Raw genomic sequence first — 15,136 nt, 5'->3', positions numbered from 1 at the left:
AGGAAAAAGTGGTTCGTAAACCTAACACTGCACAGAGTGGTCCAGAGGTGCCAGCTTGACTCTGGCACCACCTGCACCAGGATGAGCATGAAAGACAAAATAAGACTGGCAGCTAGAGCTCCTCTTCAGAAAGGTCTCATCAGATTTAGGATTTACAACAGTGAGAGGATGAGCTCAATGGGCGTGTACAGCACACAGTGTGTCATCAGGGGGAAGACACACAGACTGGACTTTGAGATCGTGTGCACCAGCCAGTAGCCCTTACTTTCAGGGGAGACGTGCGAGAGATTTGGCCTGTTGCGTTTTACCATTCCCGGAGAGCTGAACAAAGTGGAGCACTCTAAGACAAGTGAGCTAACCAGAGAGTCATTAACGCTTACAATGAAGTTATCACCAGCCCAGTCGAGTCACTACCGGGTGATATTCACAGGCGGCTGTTAAGGCACAGCTAAACCAATATGAAAAGGATGGACACTTAACCACAGCCACTCAGCCCACAGACTGGATTAGAAATCTGGTCATAGTGAAGAAGCCAGACAAATTGAGGCTTTGCATTGACCCTAAGCCCCTTAAAGTGTAATTGCGGTGAAAATTGAACCCATCAAAAGTATATGTATGTATACCCATCAAATAAGCCCTCCTCCTTATTTTTTCATTGAAAATCGAGTTTAAAGTTTGCCTGGCACAATGTTTGGCCTCCATGTTATTGCTTAGGGGCACCGCGAACGCTTCCAAATCAGCACTTTTTAACCACTAATATTGCTCAAAATAGCACCAAACCTCTGCAGTAGCATGATTAGGGTCCCTACACATAAAACAAAGCATCAACAACTTAGTTAGCATACCGGTAGTTTATTAAAAAAGACCTGCCTTACCGGTAGGTCCATGTTCCAGGAAGTCCACACAAGTCGATTACCTGCTACCGTGAATAATATAAAAGAGACGCAAACAAATTTAAAACGGTCAAGTATGAAAAGGGGAGATTAAATTTGGCGGCTCCTCTATTATATTATTTAGCAATTAATCGCCTTGTGTGGACTTGTGTGGTTAAAAATGCTGATTTGGAAGCATTCGGGGTGCGCCTAACCAATAACATTGAAGCCAAACATTGCACTGTGCGAACTCTATACTCGATTTTCAATGAAAAATGTGTCTGGAGGCCTTATTTGATGGGTATACATGCCCAAACAAAGACCCTGGGTTCAATTTTTGCTAGAATATACGCTAACTGAGTCCTGATGAGGTGACATTACCTCATGCCCACTTTAGATAATGTGCTGTACAAGCTGCCAAAGCGTCTTCAACCTGTATATGCGCAACGTATTCCTGCAGTGTCGCCTCGATGAGGAGAGCAGCCTGATGACAACATTCTGGACGCCGTGGGGTAGAAAGCGATGGCTGATGCTCCTTTTATTGCATGTCAGTTGCACCGGAGCTGAACCAGCGGAAACAACATTAGCCACTGGCCGGTTTGAAAGGAATTGAGCCCATAGCTGATGACATCCTCGTAGTCAGCTGTGGGGACACGGAGGAGGAGGCTGTACACGATCACGACGCAAATCTCATTGCTCTGATGGACAGATGCAGAAAAGTGATGCTGAGTCTGAGCATAAGCCCAACGGCCGCAAAAGGCACATTTCTTTTTCAATAAAAATGTCAATATACAGGATTATATAGGAAGATAGTCCCTATATAAATTTAAAAAATAAAGCAAAACAAAACTAATCGTAATATAGACTAAAACACACACACACACACACTGAGTAATGCATCATAATAGACAGGGTTAACAGATCAGCGGCAGTAGACAAATTATTAATTATCCCAGCTAGTGACCACATGTTTGATTTTCAAGAAGCCTTTTTTTTAGATGTGTGGAAAATGAGGTGAGAGTTGGTAGTTCGTGCATTGTACTTGGTATGGAGTTCCAGGTATTGCTAACTACTTATCGAGGTTCATGCTCTGCTTTTCAGAGGTGTGTCAACCGCTGAGAAGGTTGCTGGACAAAGAGTTGACGTGGCACTGGTTGCCCAAACTTGAAGCTGCTATGAAGGAAATTAACACGCTGGTCACGGCGGTGCCGTTACTACGTTATTATGTCAGCAAGACAGTCAACATAGAGACCAACTCCAGTCAGACCAGGTTGGGCTGCTACCTGCTTCAGGGGGGGGCAGCCAGTCGCAGCTGCCTCCGCCACCTTCCTTACTGACGGCGAGGTACGCACAAACGACACTGAAAGCCAAAACGAAAGCTCATTCTGATGACCGACGACATGCTACACCATGTAACATCAAGCCAGGTGACACTGTGCTGTGTCGTCAGCTGAAAAAGAACAAGCACACCTTATAGCAAAGAATCACTCACTGTCACAAGTGTGTAATGGTGTGTTCCAGATGCCTCGTACACCACCCGTACGAGTTGCAAGTGGGGAAATCTCCCAGCTTTCTTGCGGCATTTCACGGGGGAACGGCCCATTTTGGTCGGTCCCAATCGGAATTCTGGGAGTATACCGAGTGCAGTGAAGCCTTGATTCCACCGGAGGCGTACGCGCCGCGGGACGGCTGCGCCGCAGTCACCGCTGCTGATCGCTTCCACTCTAATGCCCCGTGCCCACTACATGCGTCCGTCGACTGATCCCCATTGACTTTCAATGGGGACGGACGCGCAATGCATTGTGGATCCGTCCGTTCCGTTGGAGCCGTCGGCTCAGTCATGGCTCAGTCAAAAAGTTGAAAAATTTTCAACTTTTTCATCAGTCAACGGACGCATGTAGTGGGCATGTAGGGTAACCCTACATGCCCACTACATGCGTCCGTCGACTGATGTGGGAAGGCGTGGCTGACTGATGGGGGAGTAGTCTTTGCAGAGGCATCCGTCAGCCAATCAAATCGCTTCGCCGGGTTCTTCCCGCTACTTCCTGCTTGTTGCGATGCAAGATGACCCGCTTTCCCGCTTTCCAGTATCGTCAGAGCCCGAGTCGCGTCACAGTGCTTAAATTTGCATACGCGATCTGATTGGATGACGGATCCGTCGCTGCCGAAAAAGTTGAACATTTTTCAACTTTTTGACTGAGCCATGACTGAGCCGACAGCTCCAACGGAACGGACGGATCCACAATGCATTGCGCGTCCGTCCCCATTGAAAGTCAATGGGGATCAGTCGACGGACGCATGTAGTGGGCACGGGGCGTAATCAATTAGACCATTTCGAACCGGGCGCGCCGCGGAACGTTTCAGCAGCGTCCCAGGAGCGGCGTGCCGCGCCGCGGCGCTATCTTTCCGTCCAATTCTATTTTTTAGCCGCGAGCCGCTGCTAAACCGCGTCAATTTCGACAGAGCAGGTCGAGCCGGGCAGGAAGTGAAAAGTAAAAGCCATAGAGCATCCGGTCAATTTTCAAAATAAAACACAATACTCAGCTCATGTAACTTCACATCAACATTATTGCGTCATGACCGGTGGCACCAGGTCAGCCGTCAATCAATCAAAGTGTCTCAGAGGGTCGGCAACATGGACGACGAGAGACTCATTGTCGAAGTTCAGCAACATGAAGTCATTTATATACCAAATCATCCTTTTTATAAGGAAAATGTCAGAAAGGACAAAGCGTGGCATTTAATTGCAATAGTTTTGGGAGTGGAAGGTGAGTACATTAGGTTCAGGATTATCGCGTGATCTCGTGATCTCGCGTGAATACGGCTGGCTCGCAAGGCAGCGCTACGCTGCCGTTACGCGCCCGGTAGGAATGGACGCAGGGCAGAGGACGCAGCCGTTCCGCGGCGCGTACGCGTCCGGTGGAATCCCGGTGTGAGGCAAACAAAAACAAAAATGGCTGCGCCCGTAAAGAGATTTATTTTCTTTGTATTTGTACCACGTTGGTCATTTTAATGTTGATTTTAAATGCTCTTACACATTACATTGCTACTTTATTGCGGTCACCAATTTACGCATTGCATGCTCTTGCTGTGCGTGCAATACAATGTAAAGTTGTTTTGTTTGTTTTCGAGCTGGTTTGCTAAAGAGGCTAATGTATCTAACAACGACTAGCCAATGATATGACACAATCACAAAAACTAACGGGAACACTATAAGTGCTACGAGACAGGAAATGACTTCACAAGTGCAACTCGTAAGGCTGGTGTATGAGGCATCTGGAACACACAAAAGGCTCCATGGCTGCCATCACCAGGAACCGTTAATTCTTCAAGAGGATCCAGCGTGAAGCACCAGCCAGATCCACTGCCACATCTTGATCCAGACCTGGATTCTGATTCGAATGATAATGATGATGCTGAACCAGCACCACCACCATCCAGATATCCAGTCAGGCAGCACAGGCGGCCTCCAGCATATCAGTGGGACTATGAATGATGGACTGTGAATGAATTTACAATAAGAGACTGTTTGACCCAGTTCAGTTACGGCTCACGTTACCACCGCCGACAGTACCCTCATGGTAGGGCGGGGTTTAAGCCGGATTTCTTCAATAAAAGAAGCTTTCACCGTTGTCCAGAAATACCTTGCGGGTACTGTATTTGTTTGTTATTATCCCCCTGCTGCACGGAAGTGACGATTCTGTCGACCAATCAACAGACGGCATGTGTAGCTCGAACTTGCCGGCACCCTTTCAGGCGTCTCAGTACCCCAACGGTCTAGTACTGCGAGACGAGTACGGCTCAATACACCTCAGTCCGGATTACACCCACTTTTGGCGTTGGAAACGCGAACCGTGCCGCACCTTGGCATACTGAACCGAAGCGCACCCTCCGGTGGAAACGCGCCATAATGCAGAGGATATTAATTATTATTTCATTTTTAAATTTCTTTTTTTTTTAATTTCAAATAATCCCAGGCAATTACTTTTGGTCGAAATAAAGTAGAAGAAATACTTAATTTCCTTTTCGTTTGACACATTTTGTCCAAATCGAACGGCTGTGCTGATGGCTAGCATTGTGTTGAATTATAAAAAATATATATTCTGAAATGAATAGGCCTATGTGTTATGTGATTGACAATGCAGAATGTGTTATGGAAGTAGTAATGTTGTAATGTAACACAGAGATTGAAAATGTTATGACTTCCATGTTGAAAGTAATATGTAAGAGAAGTGTAAGAATGTTGAATGTTGCTGAATATTGGTGCTCTCGCTAGAGATGCTTTAACATGCAATTTAATAATCAGTTAGAAAACAGTCTTTGGATCTTTCATATGATTCATGTTCGGTAATTCTAAAAGTGTCGATGTGCTCAGCTCTGCGGTAAATAAATAAAAAAACTGATATTCAAAAGGGAACACCACCGCTTGACTAGAGGGTGAGCTATCTGCGCACACCCCTTCTGAAGTCGAAAAAATAAATCTCCCTTTGGTTGTCAATGCTTTGGTTTCATTTTCGTTCTGTGTAGTGCAAATTAAGTCAGACAATCGTGCTCTGGGACACGATTGAATAGATTTATTTTCGTGAGCATGAGCACGATACATAATTATAGGTTGCACTGCACTATCTGCGCCCAGACCTTCTGAAGCCCCTCTCTCTCTCTGTCTCTGTCTCTGTCTCTGTCTCTGTCTCTGTCTCTGTCTCTGTCTCTCTCTGTCTCTGTCTCCCTCTCGTTTCATTTAGTCCAGCACGAAAATAGTTTGAGAAATGCTCCCATACAAAATGCATGGGTTTACATTTCGTTCGGTGTAGCACGATAAAAGTCGGACACCCGTGCTCTCCTTCAATAGAGTAACGTTCGTGAGCATGAGCACGAAATCGAGTGATACCGGGTTGGATAATAGAGTGATAATACAGTATAACACAGTGTTATCACTTATAGTGTTAAGTGATAATACAGTGATAACACAGTGACAATACAGTGATAATACAGTGATCATACAGTGTTAATACAGTGTTATTACAGTGATAATACAGTGTTAACACAGTGATCATACAGTGATAGACCCTCCAGGATTTTGCGATGTTGCGATTTGCAACTTCAACGCAACATCAACGATCACCGCGAATTCAGGGCGGTTTCGCAATTTTAAGCAACCACCACAACTTTCCCGCAAATTTGATCAGTGGCGTAGTCTTGAACTGACGTCGACAAACTACCTTCCGCCTTACTTCCGTGTTTACTACGTTCAAGTGATTCAAGCATTCATGCAGCATGTGCGCGTCCAACGTTTCACACTTACCGACCAAAATAACTGCGAAAGATCGCGAAAAAGCAGTATCTTGGTATTCTACATGGAAGCGGGGGAAAATTAATTTTCACTGCATGCAACATTGTGGTGGAACATAAGCATAAATCTTCCAATGATAAGCATTTGCCACTGCGAAACATTACTACAGAACTGCAGAACTGCAGGCAGGACTTCAGACGACGAGGCAGATCACTATTGCCGCTTTTCCACCGCACATGTAGCTCGACTCGACACGACACGACTCGACACGACTCGACACGGTAGCAGCGCGGGTCCTTTTCCACCGCAAATAGTACCTCCGGGACGTGGGCGGGGTCGGCTGCGCGAAAGGGCCGTGACGTATTTTTGTACGCGACGCAAACAACACCTACGTAACCCACACATGGACAGAACCCACATAACAACAATGGAGAACATCGATGCGATGGTATTCGTGTTTGTATTATTAGCTGGCATGTTGAAGAAGTGGAATATGTTGGCTGCGGCGCTGCTATGGCTGTTACCAGCATGGTCGCCATGTCGCTCTAGTGACTTCGTCACACTCTCTGGCCAATCAGTGGCCGGCCGTCTGCCGACGTCACCTTTTAGCATCGGCTCAGCCGCTTGGAACCTAGAGCGAGGCGGTACTAGAAAAAGCAGCCACTTCAGGTACCAGATACCATGTTTTCGCGGTGGAAACGCAAAAAAGGCGAGCTGAGTCGAGTCGAGTCGTGTCGAGCTGGTACCATGCAGTGGAAAAGCGGCATATGACACAGGCTGAAAGAATCATGAATCAATTATTCATAGGACCAATTCTCAGTGTTTTTTGTTCTTTTAATTAATGTGTTTTTCAGTAATAACTTCATATTCAACAAATTACTCTGGGAAAATTGCAGTAATAACTTTTATTTAACGTCAGGAAAATCGCAACTTTCACTTCCTCTTGCACTGTAATCGCAACGAAAACCTCAAAAACACTGCAACTTTCATCGCAGCTTTTTGGAAAAGCTCACGCAACATCAGCCATTGTAGGCCGCAACAATCTCAAAAATGGCCCGTTTAATCCTGGAGGGACTGGTTAATAGACTGTTAACACTGTGTTAATACAGTGTTAATAAAGTGTTTCATATAACAAACACTGTCGCTCTACGTAACCAGCTAACAGGAATAGGAGAGTGGTAAATGATTTATTAACTTCCAGTTTCTCAATTAGAAAGAGTTTGCATCACTGTTCCAGGGTTTTATTTGTTGCTAAAGGAGATCAATGTCGCAAGTTTTATGTAAATGTAACCTAACATTAGCAGGTCTGCACCACATAGGAAGGCCAATTCAGCAGGTGACGGCATCAAACAGCACCACCTGAAAACCGGCCGAAATTGTTTAATCGAGACTGAACCCGAACACCTCAAAGCCCTTTAAAGAAGCAACAACCAGAACGCAATTCAGTCATCTTATTTATTCATGTTACAAGTATTTATTTTATAAAGAGTCTGCTATGTTAATCAGGGCCAACGTTAACGCAAACACACAAAGACGTGAACAACACACCACCAACGGACAACCCAAGCGATAGCCTGGGTCCCAGAAAGCTTTGGGACGATAGCTTCCGCGGCTTAAATGCAAGCTTCCAGCTTCCTGTCAGCAGGCAGGCTGCAGACCAGAGGCTGAACCAAATATCTACTCACTAAGAAGTGTTCTGCCAGCAAGACATGCATTGTTCTGGAAAAGTTAGAATGGAGTCAAGTGATCTGTAAAATCTGGATTTGCTGAGTTTTTTAAACTTTAGCTAGGCCTAATAGTTTAACGGGTCAGCTCTATGTTCCCACAGCCCAATGGTCTCACAGCCCTATTTTCCCACTTTACTAAGGATTTTGTGTAACTGATTATTTAGAAGATTAGGCCCTAGGTTCCCACAGCCCTATGTTACCACATTTCTAGGACATTTTCAAAATTAGGTATTGTGTTCATTTACATTTACATTTAGGGCATTTAGCAGACGCTTTTATCCAAAGCGACTTGCAAGTACATTTTTCATAAGAAGTGAAACAATATATCGCTGTCAGTACAGTAAATATGTTCATAGAGCCAATTGCAAGTACTAACAATCGCTAGGCTAACCCATTCCCCGTGTACAGCATTGCTAGCAGCTACAGCAGATGTTACACAATTAAGTACTATAAATAACTGTGATGTTGATTAAGTGTGTACAATAAGTGCGTACATTTCCCTTCAATTTATGCCCAATCCTCCCACCCGATAGTAAATGAATGAGTAATTTTGTTCCACAATATTTTGTGAAAAAGCATTGCAGACAGGACCGACCCCCAGGGTCGCCAACTCTCACGCATCTGGCGTGGTTTCAGCCTCAATCTCACACTCTCACACACATGCAAGAAATGTCACGCCAAAAATCTGTTGATGACTAGACTAGACCAGATCACAGCATATTATTTCTTAATGACAGGCAAGGAGTTAAAGGCCCACAGCTGTAACAGCTGTTAACATCTGCTTACAACATTCTCAATGCAGTATTCTCAAGCAATTATCTGTTCCTGGCACATAAAAGGTTGAAAAGTACTAGAGGCCTTTCCAGTTTTAAGTGAACTGCATAAATAGTGAAACTTTTTACTTATTTAGATTGTTTGAATTTGTACTGTTCATTAAATAATTATAGAAAGTCAAATGTGCGCTGTGTCTAAATTGCACTAACTCATGGAGGTGAGTTTCGGTATGAGGGCTTGTTACTCCATAGTAACCCCATGCTGGAGTAGCGGTGTTGAGCTCAAGAAAAAAAATCTAACTGTGGGAACATAGGGCCTCATTTTGAAAAAACTCTTAGAAATGTGGGAACATAGGGCTGTGGGAACATAAGGCCTAATTTTGAAAAGAAAATCATAGAAATGTGGGAACATAGGGCTGTGGGAACGTAGGGCTGTGGGAACGTAGGGCTGTTGGAATATAGGGCTGTGGGGACATAGGGCTGTGGGAAAATAGGGCTGTGGGAATGTAGGCATGCTCCCAGTTTAAACAAAAGGTTTTAGAGGATATTTTAGAGGCGGTTTGAATACCAACTGTTATACCTGTCTTTAAGAGTGTGTGTGTGTGTGTGTGTGTGTGTGTGTGTGTGTGTGTGTGTGTGTGTGTCAGTGTCTCAGTGTGTAGATTACATGACCACCTTGCGGCCATCTATGGAAGACAGAGGTGAGACCAACATACACAGAAACACCCAGTATGTAAGGAGTGAACAACGGTGTGTCCTTACTTACTACCTCAGAAGTAATTCTATACTATACATAAACTGGATACATATATATATATATGTTTGGATGTAAGCTCGCAGTACCCAAGTACTGCAGGCTTGCATTGTTGATTTGGTTTTGAAGAAGGTACAACCGGCTATCGTCGACATTACTATGGAGAGAGATATTCTGGTGCATGAAGTGTTGAAGTGGCCTGATAATGGAACCTTCAAATTGAATAGATAGATATTTTATATTTAGTATACCTATATGTAAACATATACATACATACATACATACATACATACATACATACATACATACATACATACATACATACATACATACATATATATATATATATTATATAAATATATATAGGCCTATATAAATATATATGCCGTATATCTTTAGATCTAGATATTTTATGTTTAGCATATCTATACATATTATCAATACATCTATATCAGGGGTCACCAACACAGTGCCCGCGGGCACCAGGTAGCCCGCACGGAACATATGAGGCGCCCGCAGGCCTGTTCTAAAAATAGCACAACTCGCCATCGAGCTCCGTCCAAAAAAATGTAAATACAATTTAAAATTAATTATTTTTTAATCACACATGCATTTATATTGATATCAAAATGACAAGATCTTAAAAATAAAATAATTACAAATATTTGTACAATGCATGAAGTTTAGTTAGATAAGTTTAGTCGAACTCTGACCTATTCTAGTTCAAAGGTGAGTATTGTGTGCGTGAGCTGAATGCGCCTTCTTACCCCAAAAACATGGCAGAAAAAAGAAAGAGAACTTATCATTTTCACAGTGAATGGGAGGAAGAGTACATTTTTACTACTATAAAAGAAACCAGAGTTTCTCATTTGCGAGGCGACTGTGGCGACGGCAAAGCGCCACAATTTGGAGAGACACTTTTTTTTTTTTCACTACACACGAAAGCTACAATGCTACCTACCCACCGGGAAGCTTGCTACGGGCAGAAAAAGCCTGTGAGCTAAAGGCAGCTTTGGGAAAGCAGCAGTCTTTTTTCAGGAGGCCGGTGAAAAACTCCCAAAAAGCAACCGAAGCCTCGCTACACATTTTCTTATAAAGAAGAAGAAGGCCTTTTCAGACTGAGACTACAGCAGTAAAGCGCAGCTGTCGGTCTTTATCTGGATGGTGTTTGAAGATTTCTCCACAAATGCAGAACTCCTTACACTACTGCCCTTAGAGACAACTACGAGGGGCGTTGAAGTTTACAACACGGTGAAGGAGTTTTTTCGTACAGAAAAAGGTACCATTGGAAAGCCGGTAGCGGTGACTATAGACGGGGCTCTTGCTATGATCGGCCGACATGCAGGTTTCCTCAATCACTGTAAAGGTGAGCTAGCCCGGCTCCGCCCACCTAAGTACTTCCGCTCAATTTTAATTTCCCTCCAGTACTACATCTGGGTCTGCGGTATATCAGTGGGTTTTCTCCGTCCAAATTGTGTGCGTCCAATCAGCAAACAGAGGGAGTGGCTGAGAACAATGATGTTAAAGTCAGCTCTCGTTGACGGACATCTTCACGCACAGGGTTTGGTTTGTTAACAGCCTGCGCACAACGTCCCGGCCAAACGTGAGCGATTGGTTATGGCAGATCCAGAGTGGCACTGGGCAGATCCAATAGTTTTAAACTTCAACAGACACCCGCCTTCAAGTGAGTTAACGTTAGTCAATTGAGTGGGTCCAGACTCTCTGTGCAAATGAAATGAAGTACGAGAGTCTAGTAGGACCAGGCTAAAGGTGACCCAGACTTCCTAAAAATTCTGCATTACCACTGCATCATTAAACAACAGGCGTTAACCTGCAAAAGTGATCGGCTTTGAGCATGTGATGACTCCTGTTGTGAAAATCATCAACAGCATCCGCTTCAAAGCGAAACAGCACAGGATATTCAAGATGCTTTTGGAGGAGATGTCAGCAGAATATGGTGACCTGCTGCTACACACAGAAATCCGATGGCTGAGCAGGGGACAAGTTGTTCTTCGTTTTTTATCACTTTTGGGTGAAATTGGATTGGATTGGATTCACTTTATTATCATTGTGCAGAGTACAAGTACAGAGACCACAAGATGAGGCTTAGCGCCAACCAGAAGTGCAAAAGAGCAGTAAGGTGCAGTGTGTACATGATTGGAATAGTATAAGAGCAGCATAGAGGTACAGAAAGTGCAGTATATAATACATATAATACTACCCAAAGAGTACTATGGGTTTGGATACAGGGGATATGTAAATTCAAGTAGAGGATAATTCTTCAGTCAACTAATATGGACTAGTGCAATGGCCGGGGGGGGTCAGTCACTGGTGTGTGTGGGGTATCCCGGGGGGTGGGGGGGGGGGGGGGGGGGGGATAGAGTTTAGAAGGGTGACAGCCGCAGGGAAAAAGCTTCCCCTGAACCTGCTTGTCCGGGTCCGGAGAGACCTGTAAGCGCCTCCCGGAGGGTTGGGGTGGGAACAGTCCTTGCTGGTGCTGCGCGCCTTTCGAAGGCATCGCTTGCTCTGGCCAGCCTCGATGGAGGGAAGTGAGGAACCGGTGATGCGTTTGGCAGTTTTCACCACCCTCTGCAGTGTTTTCCGGTAAAAGACAGAGCAGTTGCCATACCATGCTGTGACACAGTTGGTAAGGATGCTCTCAATGGTGCCATGGTAGAAGGTCACCAGGATCTGAGGAGACAGTTGGGCCTTCTTTAATTTCCTCAGGAAGAAGAGACGCTGGTGAGCCTTCTTGATCAAGGTAGAGGTATTGAGGGTCAAAGAGAGATCCTCAGAGATGTGGTCACCCAGGAACCTGAAGCTGGTGACACGCTCAACCTCCGTCCTGTTGATACGGAATGGGGTGTGTGTGCCACCTTTTAGATAATTATGAGCTCTTTCTTCTTCTTGGTGTTGAGGGCCAGGTTATTGTTGGCGGACCACACAGTTAGGTGCTGGACCCCCTCCCTATAGGCTGTCTCATCGTTGTTGCTGATGAGACCAATAACCGTAGTGTCGTCTGCAAACTGAACAATTGTGTTGGAACCATGTTTAGGTGTGCAGTCGTACGTGAAGAGGGAGTAGAGGAGGGGGCTCAGCACACAGCCCTGTGGAACGCCAATTTTCAGGGTGAGGGTTGAGGAAGTGTGGTTATCCAACCTGACAGACTGCAGTCTGTTGGTTAGGAAATCCTGAATCCAGGTGCAGAGGGAGGTGTTGATGCCCAGCTCACTGAGCATGGTGATTCGTTTGGAGGGGATGATGGTGTTGAAGGCTGAGCTGAAGTCAATGAACAGAATTCTCACTTAGGTGTTGTTGTTGTCAAGGTGGGAGAGGGCGGAGTGGATGGAGATGGCATCCTCTGTGCTCCTGTTCTGGCGGTAGGCGAATTGGAAGGGGTCCAGTGTGGGTGGCAGACAGGTTTTGAGGTGAGCCTGGACCAGCCTTTCGAAGCACTTCGAGATGATGGGGGTAAGTGCAACTGGGCGGAAGTCATTCAGGCTCGCTGCAGTGGAGTGTTTTGGCTCCGGCACGATGGAGGAGGTTTTGAGGCAAACGGGGACAACTGCTTGGGCTAGTGACAGGTTGAAAGTGTCAGTCCAGACCTCAGTCAGCTGCACAGCACAGGCCCTGAGGACCCGTCCGGGGATACCATCAGGTCGAGCAGCCTTCCGTGCATTAGTACTGCTTAGTGCTGCAGACACATCGGTGGGGGAGAGTGTGAGGGGCTGGTGGTCTGCAGGGACTACAGCCTTGGTGGCCACCTCCCTGTTGTCCCTATCAAAGCGTCCATAAAAGTGGTTAAGCTCATCAGGTAGGCAGGCGTCGCTGGATGGGGGGGAGATGCTGGCAGGTTTGTAATCCGTGATGGCCTGGATGCCCTGCCACATGCGTCGGGTGTCAGAGTTGCTCATGAAGTGCTCCTCGATCCTCAGCTTGTAGCAGTGCCTGGCCGCTTTGATGCCCCTCTTCCGGTTAGCCCTGGATGAGCTATAGGCCCGAGCATCACCTGAACTGAAGGCGAATTGAAGGCACGCGAACTGTTGAGTGCCTTCAATAGGAGTCGGACCTCTCTGTTCATCCATTGCTTCTGGTTTGGGAATGCGGTAATCTGTTTGAGGGTGGTGAGACTGTTGATTTCAGAGTTCATACGTTTCAGAACAGAGGAGGCGCATAGGTCAATGTCCGTGTGGGAGTCGATGGTGGCCTGAGTGGCAAAATCCCTCCAGACAGACCTTGACTGTCCTCACTGTGGGTTTTACCCGTCTGATGAGTGGGGAATACTTAGGCAGTAAGAACAAAGAGAGGTGGTCAGATTGTCCAAGGTGGGGGAGGGGGACGGCTTTGTAAGAATCAGCTATGTTTGTGTAAACATAGTCTAATGTCAAGTCTCCTCTAGTGGGGCAGGAGACATGTTGGCAGAGTTTGGGGAGTAAAGACTTTAGATAGGAGTAGTAGAAGTCACCCGCAACAATGAAGGCTGCCTCGGGGGTCAGAGTTTGTTGTTTACTAATAGCATTGTGCAGTTCTTTCATTGCAAATTTAGCATTAGCATCCAGGGGAATGTAGGCTGCAGTCACAATGGTGGATGTAAACTCTCGGCAGATAGAAAGGTCTACATTTCAACAAGAGCTATTCTATGTTACCCGAGCAGTGACTCTCGATGGTGTTAGTGTCCGTGCACCAAGCTTTATTCACATAAATACACAGACCCCGCCTCTAGTCTTACCAGACTCCTTCGTTCTGTCTGCATGGAGAGTGATTTGTTCTGCTAGCTCCATGGCGCTATCCGGAACGTTGCTGTTGAGACAGGTTTCTGTGAAATCAAAGAGTTTGTGCAGTCCAAAGACGAAGACGTCTCGCTGCTAGAGGACACTTGACCATTTTTAACGGACATTACTGGGAAGCTAAACCGCTTGAACTGCGAGCTGCATGGCAAAGGCTGTTGCATATGATTAGTGCTTTAAATGCATTTAAAGCCAAGATTAACATTATCTCTGTCTCTTTTATATGCTGCACTTTCCCTTTGTGTAGTCGGTGCTGAAAGACAATGCTTCTGCATCTGAGACATTGGATAAAGTTGCAGAAAAGTACTGTCAAGTCATAAACAGACTTGGGCAAGAGTTTGAGGATAGGTTTTGTGACCTTGATCAGCTTGAGCCATGTGTCTCATTGATCTCTAATTCTTTAATGAACGTGGACATAACAGACATTGCTGAGTAAGTAAGTGCAACGTTCAACTTGGATGCTGGACAGGTGGAGATTGAAATCGTAACATTGCAAAATGACCACCTCAAAGCCCACCAGGCTGCACCAAACTTTTGGAGCCTTGTTGACACAGAAAATAACAGTGGTGTAAGCACAGCAGCTATGAAGATTGCCAGCCTGGTTGGTTCAACCTATCTCTGTCAATCAGCATTTTCTGACATGAACTTCATCAAGAACAAACACAGAACCTGCCTCACTGATGCACATCTGCAAGACTCACTCAGAGTTGCAGTGTCAAGTTACACACCAGATTACAATACACTGGTGAACAGCATGCAATGCCAGTCTTCCCACTAACAATGAACCGATCTGAATACCAGATGTTCTCAGTGGCAAAGTTTAATCAAAATTTTGTTCAATTCAAAAGAGTGTTCATGAAATGAAACAGATATAATTTTGTTGAAAATGCAGCAGATTTGGTAAGTAGTTCAAAATGTGATCGATTTATTTAA

The 15,136-nt window shown here is 45.3% G+C and overlaps 1 protein-coding gene across 6 annotated transcripts in view; it reads left to right on the top strand.

Moving 5' to 3' along the window:
- Positions 1–15,136, top strand: part of mpp4a (MAGUK p55 scaffold protein 4a) — a 66,053-nt gene that overhangs the window by 2,744 nt on the left and 48,173 nt on the right. For 5 of the 6 annotated variants that reach the window (XM_030381947.1, XM_030381943.1, XM_030381941.1 and 2 more), the window contains exon 2: positions 9,310–9,363. The exons of the other annotated variant lie outside the window; for it this stretch is intronic. In XM_030381947.1, coding sequence (XP_030237807.1) covers positions 9,330–9,363 — 34 coding nt within the window. In that variant the 5' untranslated portion in view covers positions 9,310–9,329. The remainder of the gene's footprint in view (positions 1–9,309; positions 9,364–15,136) is intronic. 6 annotated transcript variants of the gene reach the window in all.

This window comes from Gadus morhua, chromosome 16 (genome assembly GCF_902167405.1).
Source record: "Gadus morhua chromosome 16, gadMor3.0, whole genome shotgun sequence".
NCBI classification, from domain to species: domain Eukaryota; kingdom Metazoa; phylum Chordata; class Actinopteri; order Gadiformes; family Gadidae; genus Gadus; species Gadus morhua.
Note: the sequence above shows the minus strand (reverse complement) of the source record. Positions and strands in the feature narration are given on the sequence as shown.